The sequence below is a fragment of the Nerophis ophidion genome, linkage group LG12, assembly GCF_033978795.1.
Source record: "Nerophis ophidion isolate RoL-2023_Sa linkage group LG12, RoL_Noph_v1.0, whole genome shotgun sequence".
Classification (NCBI taxonomy): Eukaryota; Metazoa; Chordata; class Actinopteri; order Syngnathiformes; family Syngnathidae; genus Nerophis; species Nerophis ophidion.
In genome coordinates this window covers 49,088,053-49,113,677 of record NC_084622.1, presented here as the reverse complement: position 1 = coordinate 49,113,677, position 25,625 = coordinate 49,088,053, and the positions used below count along the sequence as shown (strand labels likewise).

Sequence of the window (25,625 nt, the reverse complement as noted above, 5' to 3'; positions counted from 1 at the left end):
TGGAAAGTTGAATTTGTGGTCACGCCAACTAGTTTAAGAAATGTGATGACTGTTGTTATGACTAGGAGATCCACATGAGGGAATCATATAAAAAAGCCAGTGGACCAACATTAGATAGATGATTTGCATGTTTCAGTTTGATTCTGGATTCTCTGGAGGACGATGTCTGTCTGCATATGGCAATTAAATCCAACCTGTACTTTTTGATAAATGGGTAAATAAAACTTTTGTACTAAAACCACTTGCAGTGTAAGCTTCGGACCATTCCACCACAGTCACACACACAATAGGTGTGAAATTTGTCCTCTGCATTCGACCCATCCCCTTGTTTAGCCCCCTTGTTATGGCCACATGTGAAGGGCCATAACCAGGATTTGACAAATACCGAGGTCAAAAATTGGTGGTCCAAAAGAAGAGTTGAAAGGCGGAAATAATGGGTATCCCTTCACCATATTAATAATATTACCTTGAGCAACACAATGCACAACCCCGTTTTAATTAATATGCTGACGTTTCGCGTATCAAACTATTTTAACACCAATAGAACATAAATTAAAGACATATCAGCACCTCCAAGTCCGAGTCCATGGTTCTCGCCCGGAAAAGGGTGGAGTGTCATCTCCGGGTTGGGGAGGAGACCCTGCCCCAAGTGGAGGAGTTCAAGTACCTAGGAGTCTTGTTCACGAGTGAGGGAAGAGAGGATCGTGAGATCGACAGGCGGATCGGTGCGGCGTCTTCAGTAATGCGGACGTTGTATCGATCCGTTGTGGTGAAGAAGGAGCTGAGCCGGAAGGCAAAGCTCTCAATTTACCGGTCGATCTACGTTCCCATCCTCACCTATGGTCATGAGCTTTGGGTCATGACCGAAAGGATAAGATCACGGGTTCAAGCGGCCGAAATGAGTTTCCTCCGCCGGGTGGCGCGTCTCTCCCTTAGAGATAGGGTGAGAAGCTCTGCCATCCAGGAGGAGCTCAACGTAAAGCCGCTGCTCCTTCACATCGAGAGGAGCCAGATGAGGTGGTTCGGGCATCTAGGGAGGTGTTTAGGGCACGTCCAGATGGTAGGAGGCCACGGGGAAGACCCAGGACACGTTGGGAAGACTATGTCTTCCGGCTGGCCTGGGAACGCCTCGGGATCCCCCGGGAAGAGCTAGACGAAGTGGCTGGAGAGAGGGAAGTCTGGGCTTCCCTGCTTAGGCTGCTGCCCCCGCGACCCGACCTTGGATAAGCGGAAGATGATGGATGGATGGATGGATGGATCATTTCAACTCCAACACTGGTTTGAACTCAAGACATTTTGCCTCATATTCCAAAGTATTTGTCACCTTCTGCTGCCACATAGTGGTTAGTATTCTCAGTTTCCCTCTTTTGGTGTTGTATTCTTACTGCATTTCTCCTTTTCCATAGAGTTCCATTTGTTTCCCTTTTGGGTGGACTTTTGAGACATACACTGCTACTTCCAATATCCTTGGCTCTACTTAAGCAGCACCTTGGCAGCTGGATGGGACTCACCAATTCCATTCCTCGGCGCCCCACGCCTGATGACTTCCACGCTTCTAGTATTTTTGCTTGTTGCTATCTTGGTCATTCCCAGTGCGATCTAGCGTGGTGTTGTTTTTGTAGGTAGCACGTCTAGCAACTCTGACCCAAATTTAGTTAATTTTTCTATATAGTATTTTTGTTTTTTCCACGGTGCACATTTTGTTTTCTCCTTTTTGCACCCTCGCCTCTTGTTACCTCCTGTGAGGAGTGTTTTTTTGAGTATACTACCTAAGTAAAAGAATGGTTTACTCACCATCTGTCTGCATCCTTGGGTTCATCTCAACTGTGTTGCACAGCATTATGCGAGTATTACTGATGCGTGCAAGGGAAAGCTGTCCTGTCTATGAATGTTCTCATTCATTCAGGTCATTGTAATCTCAAGGCATTCAATCGATTGCAACTGGACTTTTTGGTTTGTCTTTAAAGATGTTTTGCATCTTATCTGCGTAGGCTTCATCAGTTCATGCTCATAGACTATGAGTGGTCAGATCTAGTCTAAGACTTTGATTGTTTGCATGTAGTCTATCGGCTGGTGCCAAAATCCTAAATATATGTATATATATATATATATACTCCAAGAACTAGGAGGGGGTGTCCGGGCAGGGATCGTTTTGCCCTATCAAAGAGAGAAAAATAACTGCTTGATGCAAAAAAGACAATACTACTGTCAAAACCAACAAGAGTCGTTGAAGTGTAATTTCCTCTCATTAGCATTGAGGTAATGCGTGGCAGAACAAATGCTGTGGATCGACTCTTACCAGTCCAAAATAGTCGGAACCACCCAAGTTGGCATTTCATTCAGTTGTAAAGAAATGGCATTTTGGTCACCTTCTGTGACCAGAATGTTTCTAACTCCTGTTATTTGTTGGAGGATAAGTTGCAGATTTGTTTAATAATGTTTGAAAGGACAGTGTTGTATTTAGGAGACAGGTGGCGTCGCAGACCACCTGCTCTGTTAAGGGATAGTTTTTCAACCTTGACATAGATGGCTTCTCTCACTCCACTTTTGTACAATCCATCCTTCCTTTCCAGAAACTGTACATTTTGTTCTCAAAGGAGTGATGTCCCTGAGGTGCAGGTAGACAGCTGAAGAGTTTAGCCATCTATACAGTGCCATGCGACGGCTTAGTGGTTGTTGTATTCCCCCAATATGTTGACTCAGTTATTTACACTAGGTAGCATACACCAGATGGTTTTTGTGGGTGTGGGGTGACCGTCTTTAGGATCCACTAGTCTCTGTCTCAGGGTGTTGCCTGGTTTGAAGTGTACTGGAATGTTGTGTTGGTTGATAATTCTGAGTTTCTCAGATAGACCTGATACTTATGGAATAACAATATTTTTGTGTCTGTCACCTTTTTCCTCTTCATCTACTCTGTTCTTGTTAATTCTGGAACTGGATGCACTAATTGCAAACAACCAGCTGGGGTGACCATGGGTTTGGAGGGCTTCCCTCAAATGCCTATACTCTTTCTCTGGAGGGAGCATTATCAACTATGTGGTGTATAGTTCTGATAATGCCCAGTTTGTGGTGGTGGTGTAAGTCAAAAAGTATGTAATAATCGGTGTGTGTGGGTTTTCAGCAAACCCCGACATGGAGGCCTATTTTCTCCAATGTGGACATCACAGTCCAAAAAAGGCAACTTATTGTGTTTGACATCCTCACGTGTGAACTTCATGTTTTTGTCAACTGAGGCTTGGTCTTTTTGGTTTCTGATTTTTACCCATAGGTCATCCACATGTCTGTACCAATGACTTGGTGCTGTTCCCTTAAAATAACTCAGAGCTCTTCCATGTAAAGGTTTGCTACAGTTGGAGATACAGGTTATCCCATGCCACAACCATGTTTATGTCGGTAAAACGTTCCCATAAATTCAGAGTATGGAGTGTTAAGGCAACGTTCCAGCAAAAGGCAAATCTTTTCTGGGTTTAGTGTGGATCTATCCTGTAATGTGTGATCCCTTACAAGACTGGCGTTTCTTTTCTTTTTCTCCTATGTCCCACTCTCCCTTGTGGAGGGGGTCCGGTCCGATCCGGTGGCCATGTACTGCTTGCCTGTGTATCGGCTGGGGACATCTCTGCGCTGCTGATCCGCCTCCGCTTGGGATGTTTTCCTGCTGGCTCCGCTGTGAACGGGACTCTCGCTGCTGTGTTGGATCCGCTTTGGACTGGACTCTTGCGACTGTGTTGGATCCATTATGGATTGAACTTTCACAGTATCATGTTAGACCCGCTCGACATCCATTGCTTTCCTCCTCTCCAAGGTTCTCATAGTCATCATTGTCACGGACGTCCCACTGGGTGTGAGTTTTCCTTGCCCTTATGTGGGCCTACCGAGGATGTCGTAGTGGTTTGTGCAGCCCTTTGAGACACTAGTGATTTAGGGCTATATAAGTAAACATTGATTGATTGATTGATTACAAGACTGCATCCTGGTAAACAGGGAGTGCGGATGGGGGTGGCATCAAATGAAAATATATAGTTTCCTTTTTGTACAGTTTTAGATCTCGGATTTTCTCTACAAAGTCAATTGAGTTTTGGACATGATGTGGAAATTTGTCAACCAAAGGTGATAAATGTTGGCCACATCCATCCATCCATCCTTTGCCTACCGCTTGTCCCTTTCGGGGTCGCAGGGGGTGCTGGAGCCACATACTTAACAATATTGTATGTCACAGAGTTAATGCTACAATGGGTCTGAGTGGAACCCCATCATTTTGCATTTTTGAAAGGTCATAAATACCAAGGAATGTTTCTTGTGGGTATAATCAGTAATACTCTGACGGCTTCTGATTTTTGCAGAGTTTGTAAGTACTCAATGATTCTCCACTTTTACCCACTTGTGGAGTTCCTTTTGAGTATTTCATGTGTTAGAGTCTTTGAGGAGTCTAAGCAATTGGTTTATGTAGTCAGTAAAAGTAGCTGTCCTCATATTCTGATCAGTAACAGGACATGATGTTGCGAGGAATACATTGGGGGTAAAATTTCATATGAAGTGCCTAGTCATTCGATAATTTACATTTGCTTTAAAGGTTAATGTTATGTTGACAGCACATTTTGGATTAGGATAATGTTTAAAGTAAAAGTAGACGTTGTCTGGAGGTGTAGCAGGCTGTGCCTGACCAAAGATTGTATATTGAGAAAGGATGATCTACCGCATGGCACACGATGTCCTACATAAATATATTTTCAGTCAGTCATATCATCTTCTTTTTGTCACTTAAAAAATACAGTGGACATGATCTTGGTGTCCTCAATGGTAGTTACGGCCTCGCATGTGTGCAACCCTGGTGACAAACTCCAAGAAACATGATATTTTTACTAGACAACAAGGATTTATCTACCAAGTACTAAGTCACATTTTGTATTGAATACAAATACTTATTTAAATCAATTAAATATTAATGACTTCATAAAATCCATTTATTGTATTTTTTTTTCTGCCACTCTTTGAAACAATAAAGCTACCACAAAAACAATTAATTGTTTGTATCTTTCTTAGGGTGTTAATTTACCAAATCAGCAGGGGATAAAATAACTATTTCACCCAAAGTAACATCAGCTAAGTACTTGGCAGATAACAGACCCTCAAAATGTCTACTTACATTTCCATTGACAAGCACATCAAACCTTATGGCATAGGCTTTGACCAGTGTGCGATAGTCAGTTCCATTTTCCATCTTATAATACTTGGCAAACCTACAATAAAAGACAACTATGTCAAAAATGTGGACATTTCATAGTGTAACTGTTTAAAGGGGAATATTATCACAATTTCAAAAGGGTTAAAAACAATAAAAATCAGTTCTCAGTGGCTTGTTGTATTTTTGAAGTTTTTTTCGGAATTTTACCGGTCTCTGAATATCCCTAAAAAAAGCTTTAAAGTGCTTGATTTTTGCTATTTGCGATGCGACTATCCATTTCCCTGTGACGTCATACAGTGCTGCCAATGTAAACAAACAATTGCGAATACCGCAGCAAGATATAGCGACGTTAGCTCGGATTCAGACTCGGATTTCAGCGGCTTAAGCGATTCAACAGATTACGCATGTATTGAAACGGATGGTTGGAGTATGAAAGTATTGAAGAAGAAACTGAAGCTATTGAGCGAATAGCTTGACGCTATTCATAGCCATAACATGGCCGAATAGCTGCGTTAGCATTGCCGGTAAAATGTGCGGACCAAACGATCAGGAATTTCGCATCTTGTGACAGCGGAGCAACTTAAATCCGTCGATTGGTAAGTGTTTTTTTCGCATTAAATGTGGGTGGAAGGAAACGTAATATAGTTGCAAATGCATCTGCAGGTTATCCATACATCTCTGTGCCATGTCTGCTTTAGCACTGCCGGTAAATAGCATGTTAGCATCAATTAGCGTAGCATGTTAGCATCGATTAGCTGGCAGTCAACATCAACAAAACTCACCTTTGTGATTTCGTTGACTTTATCGTTGCAAATGCATTTGCAGGTTATCCATACATCTCTGTGCCATGTCTGCTTTAGCACCGCCGGTAAATAGCATGTTAGCATCGATTAGCAGAGCATGGTAGCATCGATTAGCTGGCAGTCACGCCGCGACCAAATATGTCTGATTAGCACATAAGTCAACATCAACAAAACTCACCTTTGTGATTTTGTCTACTTTATCGTTGCAAATGCATCTGCAGGTTATCCATACATCTCTGTGTGCCATGTCTGTCAACGCCGGTAAAATGTGTAGACACTCTGGCACATTCAATGGGGGTCTGGCGGCAGACACTTTGGCATCTTCGGGCCAGTGGTGCAACTTGAAACCCTCCCTGTTAGTGTTGTTACACCCTCCGACAACACACCGACGAGGCATGATGTCTCCAAGGTTCCAAAAAATAGTCGAAAAAACGGAAAATAACAGAGCTGAGACCCAATGTTTACAATGTGTTGAAAATGAAAATGGCGGCTGTATTACCACGGCGACGTCACATTCTGACGTCATCGCCTCCAGAGCGATAAACAGAAAGGCGTTTAATTCGCCAAAATTCACCCATTTAGAGTTCGGAAATCGGTTAAAAATATATATGGTCTTTTTTTGCACCATCAAGGTATATATTGACGCTTACATAGGTCTGGTGATAATGTTCCCCTTTAACCATTGATCAATTGTTGGCAAACATTTTCCTCTACTGACGTTTCTTGCCACATCACATTTCAAATATCGAGGCTCCGCTATATCGCAAGATTTTTCTAAGCATATTCTACAGATTATTTGCCTAAAGTCATATTCATATCTTAATTGTATACGAGTGCAGTATTTGATAATTTTTCCATTGTTATGTTGTGACGAAAAGAAATGGCCTACTTTTTAATTTTTTGGACACGTTAAAAGCTTAAAAAATTTCAAATGCATATCCTTAAACCACACAGAGTTTGTCTCCCACGTAATAATCAGTTGTGGCCAGATGAAGCCCCAGGAGTGTAGCTTTAACGTGGCGGGAATCCATTTTTGGCAGGGGACCCCCTGAAAAAATGTTATGCCCCCAAATGTTTTTTCTGCAGCGGGGTCTGACGTGAGCATGTCTTTAAAATCATTTCTTGACCATAACTATAGGGGCGTGCCACGAATGTCATTTGTGTGTGACCAATTCATAATGTTAAAAATATTTCAAAATATAGAACCAATATCAAACATAAAAATAACATGTCAAATTTAAATCCAAATTTCAAGCTTTACAACCTTGGAGATACAGAATTTACCTGAAATTGTAACCTGGGGAGACAGCATTCTTCTGTGACATTGCATCCAGTCTGGTGAATGAGTACGAAGGGTTACACTGATCATCTGATTTGTCCAGATCACACATCCAGCCAATCTTTATTCCAATCACGCCTCCCTAACAAGGAAAAAAAATCGAGAATGTGAACTGAGGTGGATAGAATAAAAAGTGGATTCACAGTTGCCCCTCATTTATCACTGTTAATTGGTACCGAACATAACAGTGGTAAACACATTTCTAAGTAGGATTATTATTATAAATCAAACCATTTTTATACTTTAAGTATGTTTTTTAACATTATGGGCATTCATGTGCTGAAAACAGGGGCATGTGTTGTTTGGCCAAAAACTTGGTCAGGATGTGTTGCGTTTCCGCGTGGTCATTTCACATCGCTCAAGCCAAAGCTAAGACAAATATTGCACTGTAATTCAAATAAACAATTATTGGGATAGGTCAGGGGTGGGCATTACGTCGATCGCGATCGACTGGTCGATCTCAGAGGGTGTGTCAGTCGATCTCAAGCCAGGCATTAAAAAATAGACATAAAAATTAGCAATCATCAATCATACCAAGACTTCACTTTCGTCAGTTGTTTGACATTCTCGGCACCCGAGGATCTTGTGAGATGACGCCGGCTGCTGCAAGGTCATATTTAAGAAAAAAATCACTAACAGGGCGGACGCAGAGAGACACATTTTATTTCTAGAGACTCCGTACCTACTGTCAAAACTCTAAAGACCGACTGCACAGTTCCTGTCTTCACCATAAAAGACCTGTTTCATCCTGCCTGTGCTAACAAAATAAGAGTCTCAGAAAGCTAGCGTGCACAAGCTAGCAAGCTACGGAGTTTGATGCTCTTATTTTGTTAGCGCAGGCAGAATGAAGCAGGGCTGTCGGCCTTTAGAGTTTTGACGGAAGGGACGGCGCGAAAGTCTGTTGAAATAAAAAGTGTTTCTCGCCTTCCTCTCCGTCATTTTTTCATAATAATGAACTGGCAGCAGCCAGCGTCATCTCACAAGACCCTCGGGTGCCGTGAATGTCAATCAAGCAAGCTACGGAATTTGCCGCCAAAGTTTTTCTTGTAAAGTGTATGGAAGCTGGATGAATTAGATGCCAAAAACAAACCACTTTCATGTGGTATTGTACAGAAAGGACAACTTTTTTTCTCCTCCATTTGAAAATGTGGGCGTTATCATCATTACTGTCTGATTCCAATCAATGCAAGTCATCAGAATCAGGTAATACACCAACTTATATTCTTGTCTTCGTGAAAGAAAGACATCTGTATGTGTTACACATGCGTGTATTATCATTAAACACATTTAACTTGTTTACAAAAATGTCTCTTTCATAAATAAATAAATATAAATGATATATATAAATGAGGTAGATACCCTCGAGTTGGTCAATTGAAAAGTAGCTCGCCTGCAGAAAAAGTGTGGGCACCCCTGTCCTAAGGTTTTTGCTGTTTTTAATTTGAACATGTCTCATAATAATCATTACTGTTTTTGATGTTTTAAGTAACAAGGGTTTTGTTTATAAGTAGATTGCTTATATAAGTAGGTTTGCTTATATTTGACGACAGGCGTATACAATTGCAGACCATCAGTATAAAAATAAAAAGCAATGCCAAAACACATAGTAGCTGATCCAGTATTACCAAAAATCAAACAATCAATCAATAATTTTATTGCAATTGAGTTATTAAAAGACAACAATATTTTGTTTGGGTTTAGTACAATTTCTTTCTTGGTGCTAGGAAAGGCGGTTGCACCACCTCCCCTGCCCATATATGCACTGCTGGTCTCTTTGTCTTGTCCTGTCTTGTTTAGCATCTTTTTGCACTGATCTCAAAAAATCTTAACAATATCTTGCCTCTCAACAAAATTTACACAAACACAGGATCGGAAAAACCTGCCTGTTTTGTCAGTGCAGTGTTGCATTGGGGAATAGCGGACTGGTGACCATTTCAGTTGAGGACGTTAAAGATGTCTGCCTATTCGGGAATACAGCAGGACATCTGCTGACTGGAATAAACATTGCTCTGGTGCATTGACACATTTTAAAGGTGCTGGCAGCTCATAAAGGTACCCTAAAGCTGACAAAAAATATTGGACTGCGGGGACACTCACATTTTTGTGGTTTAGGACTAGATATCCAACAGGAAAATATACAAAACATCATCCGCCCTGCATGATGAATTTGAAGACCAGAAATAGATACTTAGAATGACAAATGTTCATTTGTTTTAGCTCGCTCAAACATAAACATTATAATCTGGATTGTCTTCTGAAGCTGCAAGCAACCTGCCAAGGTTGTTATTTCAAGACTTCCTAGAGCAGGGGTCCTCAACCATGACAGAAAAAAACAACCAAAAAATGAGCATTAAAAATCAATTTACTATAAGGCTTAAGTGGTGGGAGCCCTGGGCGTATAAACCAGTGTTTCTTAACTATTTCTTAACTGCGAGCGCCCCCAACATTGTAATAGATCTGTTTTTCAGCCATGGTCCATATAGGCCGCAGCGATACTTAAATGTAATACAAACCCCGTTTCCATATGAGTTGGGAAATTGTGTTAAATGTAAATATAAACGGAATACAATAATTTGCAAATCATTTTCAACCCATATTCAGTTGAATATGCTACAAAGATTTTTGTTTTTCAGATTGATAAACATTTTTTTTTTGTACATGTTCATTAACTTTAGAATTTTATGCCAACAACATGTGACAAATAAGTTGGGAAAGGTGGCAATAAATACTGATAAAGTTAAGGAATGCTCATCAAACAATTATTTGGAACACCCCACAGGTGTGCAGGCTAATTGAGAACAGGTGGGTGCCATGATTGGGTATAAAAACAGCTTCTCAAAAAATGCTCAGTCTTTCACAAGAAAGGATGGGGCGAGGTACACCCCTTTGTCCACAACTGCGTGAGCAAATAGTCAAACAATTTAAGAACAACGTTTCTCAAAGTGCAATTGTGAGAAATTTAGGGATTTGTACATCTACACTCCATAATATCATCAAAAGGTTCAGAGAATTTGGAAAAATCACTCCACATAAGCGGCATGGCCGGAAACCAACATTGAATGACTGTGACCTTCGATCACCTAAAAAGGCACTGTATCCAAAACCGACATCAATCTCTAAAGGATATCACCACATGGGCTCAGGAACACTTCAGAAAACCACTGTTACTAAATACAGTTCGTCGCTACATCTGTAAGTGCAAGTTAAAGCTCTACTATGCAAAGCGAAAGCCATTCATCAACATGATCCAGAAATGCCGCCAGTTTCTCTGGGCCTGAGATCATCTAAAATGGACTGATGCAAAATGGAAAAGTGTTCTGTGGTCTGACGAGTCCACATTTCAAATTGTTTTTGGAAATATTCGAAATCGTGTCGTCCAGAGCAAAGGGGAAGTGAACCATTCAGACTGTTATCGACGCAAAGTTCAAAAGCCAGCATCTGTGATGGTATGGGGGTGCATTAGTGCCCAAGGCATGGGTAACTTACACATCTGTGAAGGCACCATTAAAGCTGAAAGGCACATACAGGTTTTGGAACAACATATGTTGCCATTTAAGCGCCATCTTTTTCATGGACGCCCCCTGCTTATTTCAGCAAGACAATGCCAATGTTACAACAACAAAAACTTACTGTGACAGGTACAAGGGGCATGGATTGCAAGGTAATTGAGGGTGCGTGAAGGCATGAAGCAGAATACAAATAGCAAAGTTCCCAGGACGAGGACAGAAACAGAATGATATAAATAGCAGCTATGATGATTAGAAACAGGTGTGGGACGGAGGGCTGGGCGTGACTTGGAGACCAGGTGGAAACTAATGGGTTACTATGGAAAAACAAAACCAGGAAGTGTAAAACGGGAAACAAGAGTCCAAAAACAAAAACATGACAAAACAAGATCCATAGGTGTGACACATGTTGCAGCCATGAAATTCTAAGTTAATTATCCATTCATCCATCTTCTTCCGCTTATCCGAGGTCGGGTCGCAGGTGCAGCAGCCTAAGCAGGGAAACCCAGACTTCCCTCTCCCCAGCCACTTCGTGTAGCTTTTCCCGGGGGATCCCGAGGCGTTCCCAGGCCAGCCGGGAGACGTAGTCTTCCCATTGTGTCCTGGGTCTTCCCTGTGGCCTCCTACCGGTTGGACGTGCCCTAAACACCTCCCTAGGGAGGCGTTCGGGTGGCATCCTGACCAGATGCCCGAACCACCTCATCTGGCTCCTCTCGATGGGGAGGAGCAGCGGCTTTACTTTGAGTTCCTCCCGGATGGCAGAGCTTCTCACCCTATCTCTAAGGGAGAGCCCCGCCACACGGCGGAGGAAACTCATTTCGGCCGCTTGTACCCGTGATCTTATCCTTTCGGTCATGACCCAAAGCTCATGACCATAGGTGAGGATGGGAGCGTAGATCGACCGGTAAATTGAGAGCTTTGCCTTCCGGCTCAGCTCCTTCTTCACCACAACAGATCGGTACAACGTCCGCATTACTGAAGACGCCACACCGATCCGCCTGTCGATCTCACGATCCACTCTTCCCTCACTCGTGAACAAGACTCCTAGGTACTTGAACTCCTCCACTTGGGGCAGGGTCTCCTCCCCAACCCGGAGATGGCACTCCACCCTTTTCCGGGAGAGAACCATGCTGGGAACTGCAGATGGAAATGTTCATTAATGTGCATGTAATGTAACAAATGGTGACTTCCTATCAGGAGTTGTAATATATATCTATAACAGTGGTTCTTAGCCCAGTTGGAGGTACCGAACCCCACTAGTTTTATATGCGCACTCATTGAACCCTTCTTTTGTGATTTTCTTTATTTTATTTTATTTTTTTCAAATTTAAGACAAAGTTTTTATGTTTTTGGTAACACTTTAGTATGGGGAACATCCATCGATTTTCTACCGCTTACAGTTTCCCTTTGGGCTCGCGGGGGGCACTGATGCCTATCTCAGCTACAATTGGGTGGAAGGCGGCGTACACCTTGGACAAGTCCCCACCTCATCGCAGTATGGGGAACATATTCTAAGTAACAGACTTAATTTAGAGTTATTTGGACACTAGGGGAACATATTCTAAGTAATAAAGACTTAATTTAGAGTTATTTGGTTAGGGTTCGAGGTTTGACTATCCGGCGATAGAATCAGCACCTCCTAGTCCGAGTCCATGGTTCTCGCCCGGAAAAGGGTGGAATGCCATCTCCGGGTTGGGGAGGAGACCCTGCCCCAAGTGGAGGAGTTCAAGTACCTAGGAGTCTTGTTCACGAGTGGGGGAAGAGTGGATCGTGAGATCGACAGGCGGATCGGTGCGGCGTCTTCAGTAATGCGGACGTTGTACCGATCCGTTGTGGTGAAGAAGGAGCTGAGCCGGAAGGCAAAGCTCTCAATTTACCAGTCGATCTACGTTCCCATCCTCACCTATGGTCATGAGCTTTGGGTCATGACCGAAAGGATAAGATCACGGGTACAAGCGGCCGAAATGAGTTTCCTCCGCTGTGTGGCGGGTCTCTCCCTTAGAGATAGGGTGAGAAGCTCTGCCATCCGGGAGGAGATCAAAGTAAAGCCGCTGCTCCTTCACGTCGAGAGGAGCCAGATAAGGTGGTTCGGGCATCTGGTCAGGATGCCACCCGAACGCTTCCCTAGGGAGGTGTTTAGGGCATGTCCAACCGGTAGGAGGCCACGGGGAAGACCCAGGACACGTTGGGAAGACTATGTCTCCCGGCTGGCCTGGGAACGCCTCGGGATCCCCCGGGAAGAGCTAGACGAAGTGGCTGGGGAGAGGGAAGTCTGGGTTTCCCTGCTTAGGCTGTTGCCCCCGCGACCCGACCTCGGATAAGCGGAAGATGATGGATGGATGGATGGATGGTTAGGGTTAGGGTCAGGGTTAGAGGGTTAGAGTTATAATAAGGACATGCCGAATAAGGCATTAAAAAGTACTTAATAATGACTAGTTAGGAGCCAATATGTTACTAATTTGCATGTAAATAAGCAACTAATGAATGGTGAATATGTTCCCTATACTTAAGTGTTACCATGTTTTTTTTTACTGGTGCACAAAATGAACCATGCGTGAACATCACCTTGTTCAAACAACAAAACCAACTAGGTGCAATACCTCACAACAAATATCACACCTGCAAATCAGTCAGCTGTTGCCGTATCCGTAAAACGCGGATAGGGAGAAGTTTGTATTTACACGATGAGTCGGGTGTGTTTTGACCTCCGCCGAACCCCTGAGGCCGACTCACTGAACCCCTAGGGTTCGATCAAACCAAGGTTAAAAACTACAGATCTACAAACCCCGTTTCCATATGAGTTGGGAAATTGTGTTAGATGTAAATACAAACGGAATACAATGATTTGCAAATCATTTTCAACCTATATTCAGTTAAATATGCTACAAAGACAACATATTTGATGTTCAAACTGATAAACGTTTTTTTTTTTTTTGCAAAAAAAAATAACTTTAAAATTTGATGCCAGCAACACCTGACAAAGAAGTTGGGAAAGGTGGCAATAAATACTAATAAAGTTGAGGAATGCTCATCAAATACTTATATGGAACATCCCACAGGTGTGCAGGCTAATTGGGAACAGTTGGGTGCCATTATTGGGTATAAAAGCAGCTTCCATGAAATGCTAAGTAATTCACAAACAAGGATGCTTACAAAGTCGCCACTTTGTAAGCAAATTGTCGAACAGTTTTAGACCAACTTTTCTCAATGAGCTATTGCAAGGAATTTAGCGATTTTACCATCTACGGTCCGTAAAATCATCAAAAAGTTCAGAGAAGCTGGAGAAAATCACTGCACGTAAGCGATGGTATTACAGACTTTTGATCCCTCAGGCTGTACTGCATCAAAAACCGACATCAGTACGTAAAGGATATCACCACATGAGCTCAGGAACACTTCATAAAAGCACTGTCAGTAACCACAGTTGGTCGCTACATCTGTAAGTGCACGTTAAAACTCTACTTTACAAAGCCAAAGCCATTCATCAACAATATCCTGAAACGCTGCCGGCTTGGCTGGGCCTGAGCTAACCTAAGATGGACTGATGCAAAGTGGAAAGGTGTTCTGTGGTCTGACAAGTCCACATTTCAAATTATATTTGGAAACAGAGGACGTGGTGTCTTCCAGAACAAAGAGGAAAATAACCATTCGGATTGTTCAAGGCGCAAAGTTCAAAAGCCAGCATCGGTGATGGTATGGGGGTCTATTAGTGCCCAAGGCATGGGTAATTTACACATCTGTGAAGGCAGCATTAATGCTGAAAGGTCCATACAGGTTTTGGAGCAACATATGTTGTCATCCAAGCAACGTTATCATGGACGCCCCTGCTTATTTCAGCAAGACAAGTGTTACAATAGCATGGCTTTGTAAAAAAAGGGTGCGGGTACTTTCCTGGCCCGCCTGTAGCCCAGACCTGTCTACCCCATCGTAAATGTGTGGCGCATTATGAAGCGTAAAGTACAACAGCGGAGACCCCGCACTGTTGAACGACTGAAGCTCGACATAAAACAAAAATGGGAAAGAATTCCACTTTCAAAACTTCAACAATTAGTTTCCTCAGTTCCCAAACGTTTATTGAGTGTTGTTAAAAGAAAAGGTGATTTAATACAGTGGTGAACATGTCATTTCCCAACTACTTTGGCACGTGTTGAAGCCATGAAATTCTAAGTTAATTATTATTTGCAAAAAAACCAAGGTTTATGAGTTTGAACATCAAATATCTTGTCTTTGTTGTGCATTCAATTGAATATGGGTTGAAAAGGATTTGCAAATCCTTGTATATATTTACATCTAACACAATTTCCCAACTCATATGGAAACAGGGTTTGTATAAACAAGGTATTGGTGTGTTTAACAGGACAGGCTAAGTTTAAGTCGGAGAAAATGCAGTATTTTATGAATTACTTAAAGGCCTACTGAAATTAGATTTTCTTATTTAAACGGGGATAGCAGGTCCGTTCTGTGTCATACTTGATCATTTCGCGATATTGCCATATTTTTGCTGAAAGGATTTAGTAGAGAACATCGGCGATAAAGTTCGCAACTTTTGGTCGCTAATAAAAAAGCCTTACCTTTACCGGAAGTAGCAGACGATGTGCGCGTGACGTCACCGGCTGTGGAGCTCCTCACATCCTGACATTGTTTACAATCATAGCTACCAGCAGCTACAGCGATTCGGACCGAGAAAGCGACAATTTCCCCATTAATTTGAGCGAGGATGAAAGATTCGTGGATGAGGATATTGAGAGTGAAGGACTAGAACAAAAAGAAAGAAAAAAAAGGCGAGGGCAGTGAGAGCGATTCGGATTTTATTAGACACATTTACTGGGACAATTCTGGAAAATCCCTTATCTGCTTATTGTGTTACAAGTGTTTTAGCGAGATTATAAAGTACCTGAAAGTCGGAGGGGTGTGGCCACGAGTGTGGTGACCGCCAGTGTCTCCGGTGGGAGGAGGTAATAGTCCGCAGCAGCTGCAGGAGGACGCAAGCTCCGCTCATAACTACGGTAAGAGCCAACTTACTACCACAATTTTCTCACCGAAACCTGCCGGTTGACATGTGGTCAACCGGGATCCATGTTCGCTTGACCGCTCTTTTCTATAGTAAAGCTTCACCTTCGGGAATTTTAAACAAGGGAACACCGGCTGTGTTTGTGTGGCTAAAGGCTAAAAGCTTCCCACCTCCGTCTTTCTACTTTGACTTTTCCATTATTAATTGAACAAATTGCAAAAGATTCAGCAACACAGATGTCCAGAATACTGTGTGATTATGTGATTAAAGCAGACTACTTATAGTTTTGATCGGACTGGAAAATAATGTCCGCTACAACCAGAGATGTCAAACGCACGCGTCATCATACCGCAACGTTTTCAACAGGACACTTTGCGGGAAATTTAAAATTGCAATTTAGTAAACTAAAAAAGGCCGCATTGGCATGTGTTGCGATGTTAATATTTCATCATTGATATATAAACTATCAGACTGCGTGGTTGGTAGTAGTGGCTTTCAGTAGGCCTTTAAAGGTGCCATATGTAGAGTCGCTGAGTTGCTTTTCAACCGAAAAATGAGAGGGAAGTTGCCAAGCATCACAGCAGCAGGACACGCTGATCTGGAAGTCAGAGACAGACACGCAGAACAGATAAAACTTGCTACCGGTGCGGACATGCTGATCACTTTGGGAGGGATCCTAAATGTCCCGCAAGCGGTCAAACATGCCGCAAATGTAACGGTAAAGACCATTTTGCCAAACAATGCAAAACAAAAGGTGCAACGGGAAAATAAAAAGTGCATAACATAGAGATAGAGTAACATGATTATGCTTTTATGCGAAATGACACTAACAGGTCAGAGAGGCTTAACATGAATGTGGGAGGAGTTAGCTTGAAGATGCTTATTGATTCCGGGGCTACATGTAATGTGATAGATGAAAAGACATGGCAGGGATTAAAAGCAGAGAAAATAAAATGTCACTCTTATATTCCAAAATCAGAGAGAAAACTATTCTCTTACTCATCTAACCAACCTTTACCTATTAAAGGGGCGTTCACATGCCAAGTAAAAATAGGAGAGCGCAGTGAACAAGCAGAGTTCATAGTAATCAGAGGCAATGGGGCACCTCTACTTGGAAAAGAATTAGCCATGAAACTAGGTATACTGAAAATAGGGGCCAACATATCAGCAGTCACAGACCCGAAACAGTCCCTTCAGCACCAATATCCGATTGTATTTTAGGGGGTAGGAAAGCTGAAAACAAAACAGATAAAACTACACATAGACCCAGAGGTGACACCAGTAGCACGGCCACTCAGGCGTATACCCTTTAACTTACCTGTGGAGGCTGAAATGAAAGAACTCTTAGATCTAGACATCATAGAACCGGTCGATGGACCAACACCATGGGTAAACCCAGTGGTCATCGTACCCAAGGCAAACTCTGAAATCAGACTGTGTCCAGATATGCGACAGGCAAATCTTGCAATCATCAGAGAGAGATACCCTATTCCAACAGTGGATGAACTGCTACAGGGGATGAATGGATCAGTGGTGTTCAGCAAACTGGATTTAAAGTAGGGCTACCACCAACTCGAATTGACCCCAGAATCACGTGGTATTACCACATTTGCCATCCACAATGAGTCTACAGATACAAAAGACTTATTTTCGGCGTGTCTTCAGCCAGCGAACAGTACCAACATGAAATCGCTGCCGCACTTGCTGGTATAGAAGGGGTGGAGAACATCTCGGATGATGTCATAGTTCACGCGAAGGATGAAGTAACGCACAACGAGCGACTACATGCAGTTTTGAGAAGACTGGAGGAATGTGGACTAACGTTGAATTCTGACAAGTGTCAGTTCAACATGGATCGGCTGATCTTCATGGGAATCCTGCTGTCTGAAAAGGGAATCGGTCCAACAGAGGAGAGAGTGAGAGCTGTGAGCGAGGCAAGAGAGACGGAAAATGCATCAGAAGTGAGAAGCTTCCTTGGACTTGTGAGTTACAGCAGCAGATTTATTCCACAATTTGCAACATTGTCAGAGCCACTGCGACGTCTGACAAGACAAGACACTACTTTTGAATTTGGTCCCGAACAGAAAAAAGCGTTTGAGGCGCTGAAAGAGGGCTTAGCCAAAGCAGGGACACTTGCCTACTTTAACAAAGACGCACCAACCAAGATCATCGCAGATGCTAGTCCAGTGGGGCTAGGAGCAGTGTTAATACAGAGCCAGAAGGGAGAGAATATTCCCATATGTTACGTCAGTCGAGGTCTAACTGATTGCGAACGTAGGTATTCTCAGACAGAAAAAGAGGCCCTAGCTCTTGTATGGGCCTGTGAGAGGTTACACCCATACATATATGGTAGACAGTTTGATTTGGTTACAGACCATAAACCTTTAGAATCTATCTATAATCCACGTTCAAAACCATGTGCTCGTATAGAGCGATGGGTTCTAAGGCTAGAGCCCTATGATTTTAAAGTAATACATATCTCGGGGAAAAAGAACATAGCAGACCCATTATCACGTCTACTAGGAAACAGCATACTGAAACAGAAACATGCACACGGATCCGATGAATATGTGAGATTTGTGGCAGTGAGCGCGACACCCAGCGCACTGACAACCCGTGAGGTTGAGGAAGCGTCTGCCCATGATGAAGAGCTGAGTGAGGTGCGTAAAGCCATCGCTAGTGGACACTTTGAAAAGTGCACAGCATATGCTCTTGTTGCTAGTGAGTTATGTGTGATAGGACAACTGGTTCTACGCGGGACGCGTATCGTGCTACCACAAGCACTGCGGGCACGCGCTCTCTCACTAGCTCATGAAGGACACTTGGGAGTCGTCGGTACCAAACAGCACCTCAGGAGCAAAGTCTGGTGGCCAGCTATGGACAAAGCAGCGGAGAGACATTGTAAATCATGCCATGGTTGCCAAATTGTTGCTCGCCCAGATGCAGCAGAACCTTTGAGACCCACACAGTTACCGGAGGGGCCTTGGCAAGATGTTGCAATCGACCTACTCGGACCTCTACCGACAGGTGAATCAATTGTAGTTGTAGTTGATTACTACAGCCGTTATTATGAATATGACGTGTTAAAATCCACAACTACATCAAAGGTGATAGATGGTCTTGAGACGATTTTCGGTCGACATGGACTGCCCATCACATTGAGGTCAGATCAGGGCCCTCAGTTTAAATCAGAGGAATTCAGTGAGTACTGTGACACCAACGGCATTAAGCACTTAAAAACGACACCACGATGGGCGCAAGCAAACGGTGAGGTGGAACGTCAAAATGCTTCGCTGATGAAGAGGATTCGCATCGCTGTTTCAGATGGACTTGATTGGAAGCGAGGACTCAGAAAATATGTCACAGTATACCGGAGCATCGATCACACAACCACGGGGAAGAGCCCCGCTTAGTTGCTTTTCAACCAAAAAATGAGAGGGAAGTTGCCAAGCATCACAGCAGAAGGACACGCTGACCTTGGAGGCCAGAGACAGAGACGCAGAACAAAAAGGACAATCCAAGATCTATGCAGACGAACGCCGTGGAGCCAGATATTCAGACGTCAATGTTGGTGACACTGTCCTGGTGAGACAAGAAAAGACTGATAAACTTACCACACCTTTCCACACAACGCCACATAAGGTGGTGAGCAAATCAGGAAACCAAGTAGTTGTTGAGTCTCTAACGGGAGCCAGATACACAAGGAATACAACATTTGTGAAACGATACAACAACTCTCATGATACACCCACCAGAATGGATGCATCCCAGGACGTTGAGGACTGCACAATAAACAGAGAGACACAACCTGCTCAACGCCCAGAACAGAGTATCACCAGCCATGACACCCAAGACACACAAAGGCCTTCGAGGAAGATACGGTTGCCACAGAAGCTGGCAGACTATGTGATGACATAGACTTTTATCTTGTTACGGTCTGGTTATGTAGTAGTAACATTTAAAAAAAAAGAAAAGGGATAAATGTTTGAGTCAAGTTTAGTGACAATATTGTGTGATGTTGTAATGTGAAATTAACAACTTCAAAGTAAGGTCAAAGTAAGTTTACAGTATGATATATTTGTTGACTGAAAATGTGTGTTACTAGTGAATTGATGCATGGTTGAGAATACAGAGAAGACATACAGAATATTTGAGTATGTGTTTAATAAGAAATGTTTTGAATACTCCCTAATGTTTATAGTTGACAATTGAAAATAACCTGAAGTTTATTTCTAAGGAAAGGAGGGATGTCGTGTACTGTTTTGTCATGTTCGAGCCACCGTAGCCTGTGTTCAGTGTGTGACGTCACGAGAGCGGGGGAGAGTTGAACTCTCGAGATTGTTAATAAACGGGAGTGATCCGAGGCATTGAGTTAAAACGTGTTGCCTGATTATTATTAAATTAAGACACCTAAATAAGCATATAGGTGAAACTGAGGACATAACAGTGGCCAGAAATGATACTGCAATCACAGTCAAAATTCTGTGGACCCCTCCCACTCTGCCTGTCTGAGTTTACCAGATACGCCTTTTAATCCAAATCCTACTCCAAAGAACTTCAATTGGCCATTGGCGAATCTTACGCTGTAGGTTTATCTTGTTTATACTTCTTGGAAGATGGTTTACTAAGCAATTTAACTACTACTGTCGATTAGCCAAATGTGAGGAACACACACAAGCATTGTGAGTAGTCACTGTTCCCCTAATCTGGAATATCTGACTATTAAATGTTGGCCCTTTTACCTGCCGAGGGAATACAATGCCGTGTTGCTAACCGCAGTGCACATAGCACCAGATGCTAACGCTAGCACGGCGCTAAGTTAGCTGCATGATACAATCAACCAGCAACAAAGCAGGAGACTTTAATCATGCTAACCTGAAGGTAGTGCTCCCCAAACTACACCAGCATGTAAAATGTGCCATGAGAGGCAAAAACACACTGGACAAGATTTACTCCAATATTAAGCTGGGCTACAGAGCTAAACCATCAGCACACATAGGCCAGTCAGACCACGTATCCCTGCTACTCATCCCAGCATACACCCCCCCCCCCCCCGGATAAGTGCTCCCACCACAACAAAGACCATAAACAACTGGCCTGAAGGTGCCACTGAAAAGCTGCAAGACTGCTTTGACACCACTGCGTGGGAGGTCTTTGAAGACGAGGACCTGGAGCAATACACTGGGTTACATTAAACACTGCGCAGACTCTGTTACTGTAGAAAAGCGCGTCCGAGTCTATCCCAACACAAAGCCGTGGATGACGAGAGAGGTGCAAAGGCTGCTGAGGGAGAGGGACACCGCATTCAGATCTGGCGACGGGGAGCTCTACAGCCTTGCCAGAGCCAGCCTGAAGCGTGGTATCAGGGAGGCTAAGGAGAACTACAAAACAACGATTGAGGACTGTTTCAAAAGCAACGACTCCATGAGGGTATGGCAGGGGGTCCAGCACATGACCAACTACAGGCCCAGTAACCTCCCGGCCGGCAGGGGAGACCCCCGGCTGGCAGAGGAGCTGAACTCCTTCTACGCCCGCTTTGAGGTAACCATCGGAAGCAGTCACACCTCACTCAGTAGTAACACCTCACCCAACAGCCACACCTCATTCGGTAAACCACAGCAGCCTCAGCCTTTCAGTGACGGAGCATGGGGTCAGACGCACACTGAGAGTAGTGAACCCGAGGAAGGCTGCGGGACCGGACGGCGTCTCCGGACGGGTGCTGAGAGACTGCGCTGATCAGGTGGCTGGTGTCCTCACCGACATCTTCAACCGATCGCTGTCCCAGGCCACCGTCCCATCCTGCCTGAAAACCTCCACCACCATCCCAGTCCCCAAGAAAAACACTGCCTACCTAAATTTCATTGGACCTGTACCTGTACATGCACAATGAAAATAAAGATCATTCATTCATTCATGTAAATGTATTTGTAAAGATACACAGCAATATTTTAGTCGGGAGTCGGGACAGATTGTTGGCATTACCCTACTAAAATGTCTACTGCTAAAATGTCTAGTTTGACCCCACGGACCACCATTGAAATAATTACATAAAATAATATATAACATATTATATATCGCATAGGCCTGCTTTGATGGCAAGCCAAGGCCAACAGTAAATTACTTCCACATTTCGTTCAGCAAACGCCATGTTGCATCCAGCCTGACACACTGCAATCTCTTCCATGTACGCACATCAAAAGGGCATCATACACAAATACGCAAAAACCACGTTACGCATAAATTATATAGCATACTACCATGTCAATACACAAAGTACAACATTATTACATGTAATGCATTATATTGTGCCAAGCAAATACCACCTCATGTGTCTGATGCACATACAGTACCAGAAACCGCAATTAGCCGTGCTAATGTTGGAACCCCCTTTCCTCAGCCTATCTGCATATTGAGAACGAAATAGGCAGTGACACTACCCGTATCAACGTAGGTTTTATTTGTTGAAAATATACTTTTGCCTGTCAGTTGGATTACACATCGACAAACAGACTAACGGGCATATATTTCCCCCGGTCCCCTATATGTCGATGTGTCATTGACCTGGCGAGCATGCTAAGCATTGGTTGCACGAACATACTAGCTTTGATCATAGACTCTATTGGACAATATAGTTTACATACAAAATGTCCATTTCCATTTGTTACAAGTAATAAGAAAACGGGCCAAGCGGTGTGCAGCTTTAGCGGTCGCGGAGGCAAAAACTCGGACATGGGAAGAGTTCGGGGAAGCCATGGAAAACGACTTCCGGACGGCTTCGAAGCGATTCTGGACCACCATACGGCGCCTCAGGAAGGGGAAGCAGTGCACTATCAACACCGTGTATGGTGCGGATGGTGTTCTGCTGACTTCGACTGCGGATGTTGTGGATCGGTGGAGGGAATACTTCGAAGACCTCCTCAATCCCACCAACACGTCTTTCTTTGAGGAAGCGGTGCCTGGGGAATCTGTAGTGGACTCTCCTATTTCTGGGGCTGAGGTCGCTGAGGTAGTTAAAAAGCTCCTCGGCGGCAAGGCCCCGGGGGTGGATGAGATCCGCCCGGAGTTCCTTAAGGCTCTGGATGCTGTGGGGCTGTCTTGGTTGACAAGACTCTGCAGCATCGCGTGGACATCGGGGGCGGTACCTCTGGATTGGCAGACCGGGGTGGTGGTCCCTCTCTTTAAGAAGGGGGACCGGAGGGTGTGTTCCAACTATCGTGGGATCACACTCCTCAGCCTTCCCGGTAAGGTTTATTCAGGTGTACTTGAGAGGAGGCTTCGCCGGATAGTCGAACCTCGGATTCAGGAGGAACAGTGTGGTTTTCGTCCTGGTCGTGGAACTGTGGACCAGCTCTATACTCTCGGCAGGGTTCTTGAGGGTGCATGGGAGTTTGCCCAACCAGTCTACATGTGCTTTGTGGACTTGGAGAAGGCATTTGACCGTGTCCCTCGGGAAGTCCTGTGGGGAGTGCTCAGAGAGTATGGGGTATCGGACTGTCTTATTGTGGCAGTCCGCTCCCTGTATGATCTGTGTCAGAGCTTGGTCCGCATTGCTGGCAGTAAGTCGGACACGTTTCCAGTGAGGGTTGGACTCCGCCAAGGCTGTCCTTTGTCACCGATTCTGTTCATAACTTTTATGGACAGAATTTCTAGGCGCAGCCAAGGCGTTGAGGGGTTCCGGTTTGGTGGCCACGGGATTAGGTCTCTGCTTTTTGCAGATGATGTAGTCCTGATGGCTTCATCTGGCCGGGATCTTCAGCTCTCACTGGATCGGTTCTCAGCCGAGTGTGAAGCGACCGGAATGAGAATCAGCACCTCCAAGTCCGAGTCCATGGTTCTCGCCCGGAAAAGGGTGAAGTGCCATCTCCGGGTTGGGGAGGAGACCCTGCCCCAAGTGGAGGAGTTCAAGTACCTAGGAGTCTTGTTCACGAGTGGGGGAAGAGTGGATCGTGAGATCGACAGGCGGATCGGTGCGGCGTCTTCAGTAATGCGGACGTTGTATCGATCCGTTGTGGTGAAGAAGGAGCTGAGCCGGAAGGCAAAGCTCTCAATTTACCGGTCGATCTACGTTCCCATCCTCAACTATGGTCATGACCGAAAGGATAAGATCACGGGTACAAGCGGCCGAAATGAGTTTCCTCCGCCGGGTGGCGGGACTCTCCCTTAGAGATAGGGTGAGAAGCTCTGCCATCCGGGAGGAGCTCAACGTAAAGCCGCTGCTCCTCCACATCGAGAGGAGCCAGATGAAGTGGTTCGGGCATCTGGTCAGGATGCCACCCGAACGCCTCCCTAGGGATGTGTTTAGGGCACGTCCAGCTGGTGGGAGGCCACGGGGAAGACCCAGGACACGTTGGGAAGACTATGTCTCCCGGTTGGCCTGGGAACGCCTTGGGATCCCCCGGGAAGAGCTAGACGAAGTGGCTGGAGATAGGGAAGTCTGGGCTTCCCTGCTTAGGCTGCTGCCCCCGCGACCCGACCTCGGATAAGCGGAAGATGATGGATGGATGGATGGAAGTGCCTTACTTACCTATCAAGGAGAAAATGAGCAAGTTTGGCGTCTGATGAAAAAAATATTTCTTTCCCTTCATTCGTCTCCATCTTTCAAAGGCACCCCCGACACAAATATTTGTTTTGTTCCTGGCTTTGTCATGAATACGTTGAGAATTGTAAAAACGTCTTTTAGGTGTACAAAGGTCTGACTTGTTTAGTAACTTTACCAGTGGCAGTAGATAGACGATGATGGCGGTGGGGCAACCTGGATGTCACCCACTCACAGACTTGTTTTTTGTCTTAGAAAAATGTATTTCAAAAATGCATTTTAATTGGCACAATTTAATTATACCTCAATCATATTACAGTTTATCTCATGCCAACATTTGGAGAAAATAATTAATTCAGGCAATTTGGAAATATGGTCTGTAATCTAAATGGTTTATTTACATAATGTTCTACTTAATTTGTTGATTTCTTATACACACGCCATGTACAGTAAACTGAACCCAAACAATACTGATATGATCACAAGACACTTTTTAAGACCTTTTAACATTTGTGAACTTTCTACCGCAGTGGTTCGCAAACTCTTTTAACAAAGTACAACTTCAGAAGACATTTGGCTCTCCAACCATCATCATAAGGACTAATATTGAAATACAGTAGCATAGTAGGCCTACGTATTCATTAAAAAAGACAGTGGTTTTATTTAACAAGTAAATTTGATGTATTGGCCACTGAAATATTACACACAATGCAAAAACATAAACAACAATGAAACTCCATATACAGTACATATTTACAGACTTTTACAGCATCCACGGCAACATCACATCAGTGTGTATTTTCAGAACATTTTTAACAATGATCAAAGATTTGATTTGTTGCTTCTTAGGCCAGTTCAGTTCTTAATTATTTAAAATTGTGTTTGGGAAAATTAACTGCAAACACAATGCCAGGCATGGATGTGAATTCAAGGAAAACAACTTTACCCAATATGTCATCCAAGGATACTACTTTACTGGCAGAGGTTTCCAATAGGGGAATACCATGACTGCATGCCTCCTATGTTACACTATCTTGCAGCAAAGAAAAACCTGCATGTTAAAATTCACAAACAAGGGCCCATTTGGCACATGAATGTGTTATGGTAAAGAAGAAATCAATCAGTCCATACTTTAAAAAAAATGATGAAAATCAAATACGTAGCTGGCTTTCACCGCAGCATAACTGACCTCTCGGCTCTGGTTCAAAAAAGATTGCTGTTTCCTCAGACCCACCAGCATTTAATTTA

The 25,625-nt window shown here is 43.8% G+C and overlaps 1 protein-coding gene across 1 annotated transcript in view; it reads right to left on the bottom strand.

The window, feature by feature from the left end:
- LOC133562844 (P2X purinoceptor 3-like) overlaps positions 1-25,625 on the bottom strand; it is a 124,289-nt gene that overhangs the window by 28,802 nt on the left and 69,862 nt on the right. Inside the window, exons 8-9 of the mRNA XM_061916651.1 lie at positions 7,270-7,406; positions 5,144-5,237 (exon numbers count right to left, since the gene is read on the bottom strand). Of these exons, the coding sequence (XP_061772635.1) occupies positions 5,144-5,237; positions 7,270-7,406 (231 nt within the window). The remainder of the gene's footprint in view (positions 1-5,143; positions 5,238-7,269; positions 7,407-25,625) is intronic.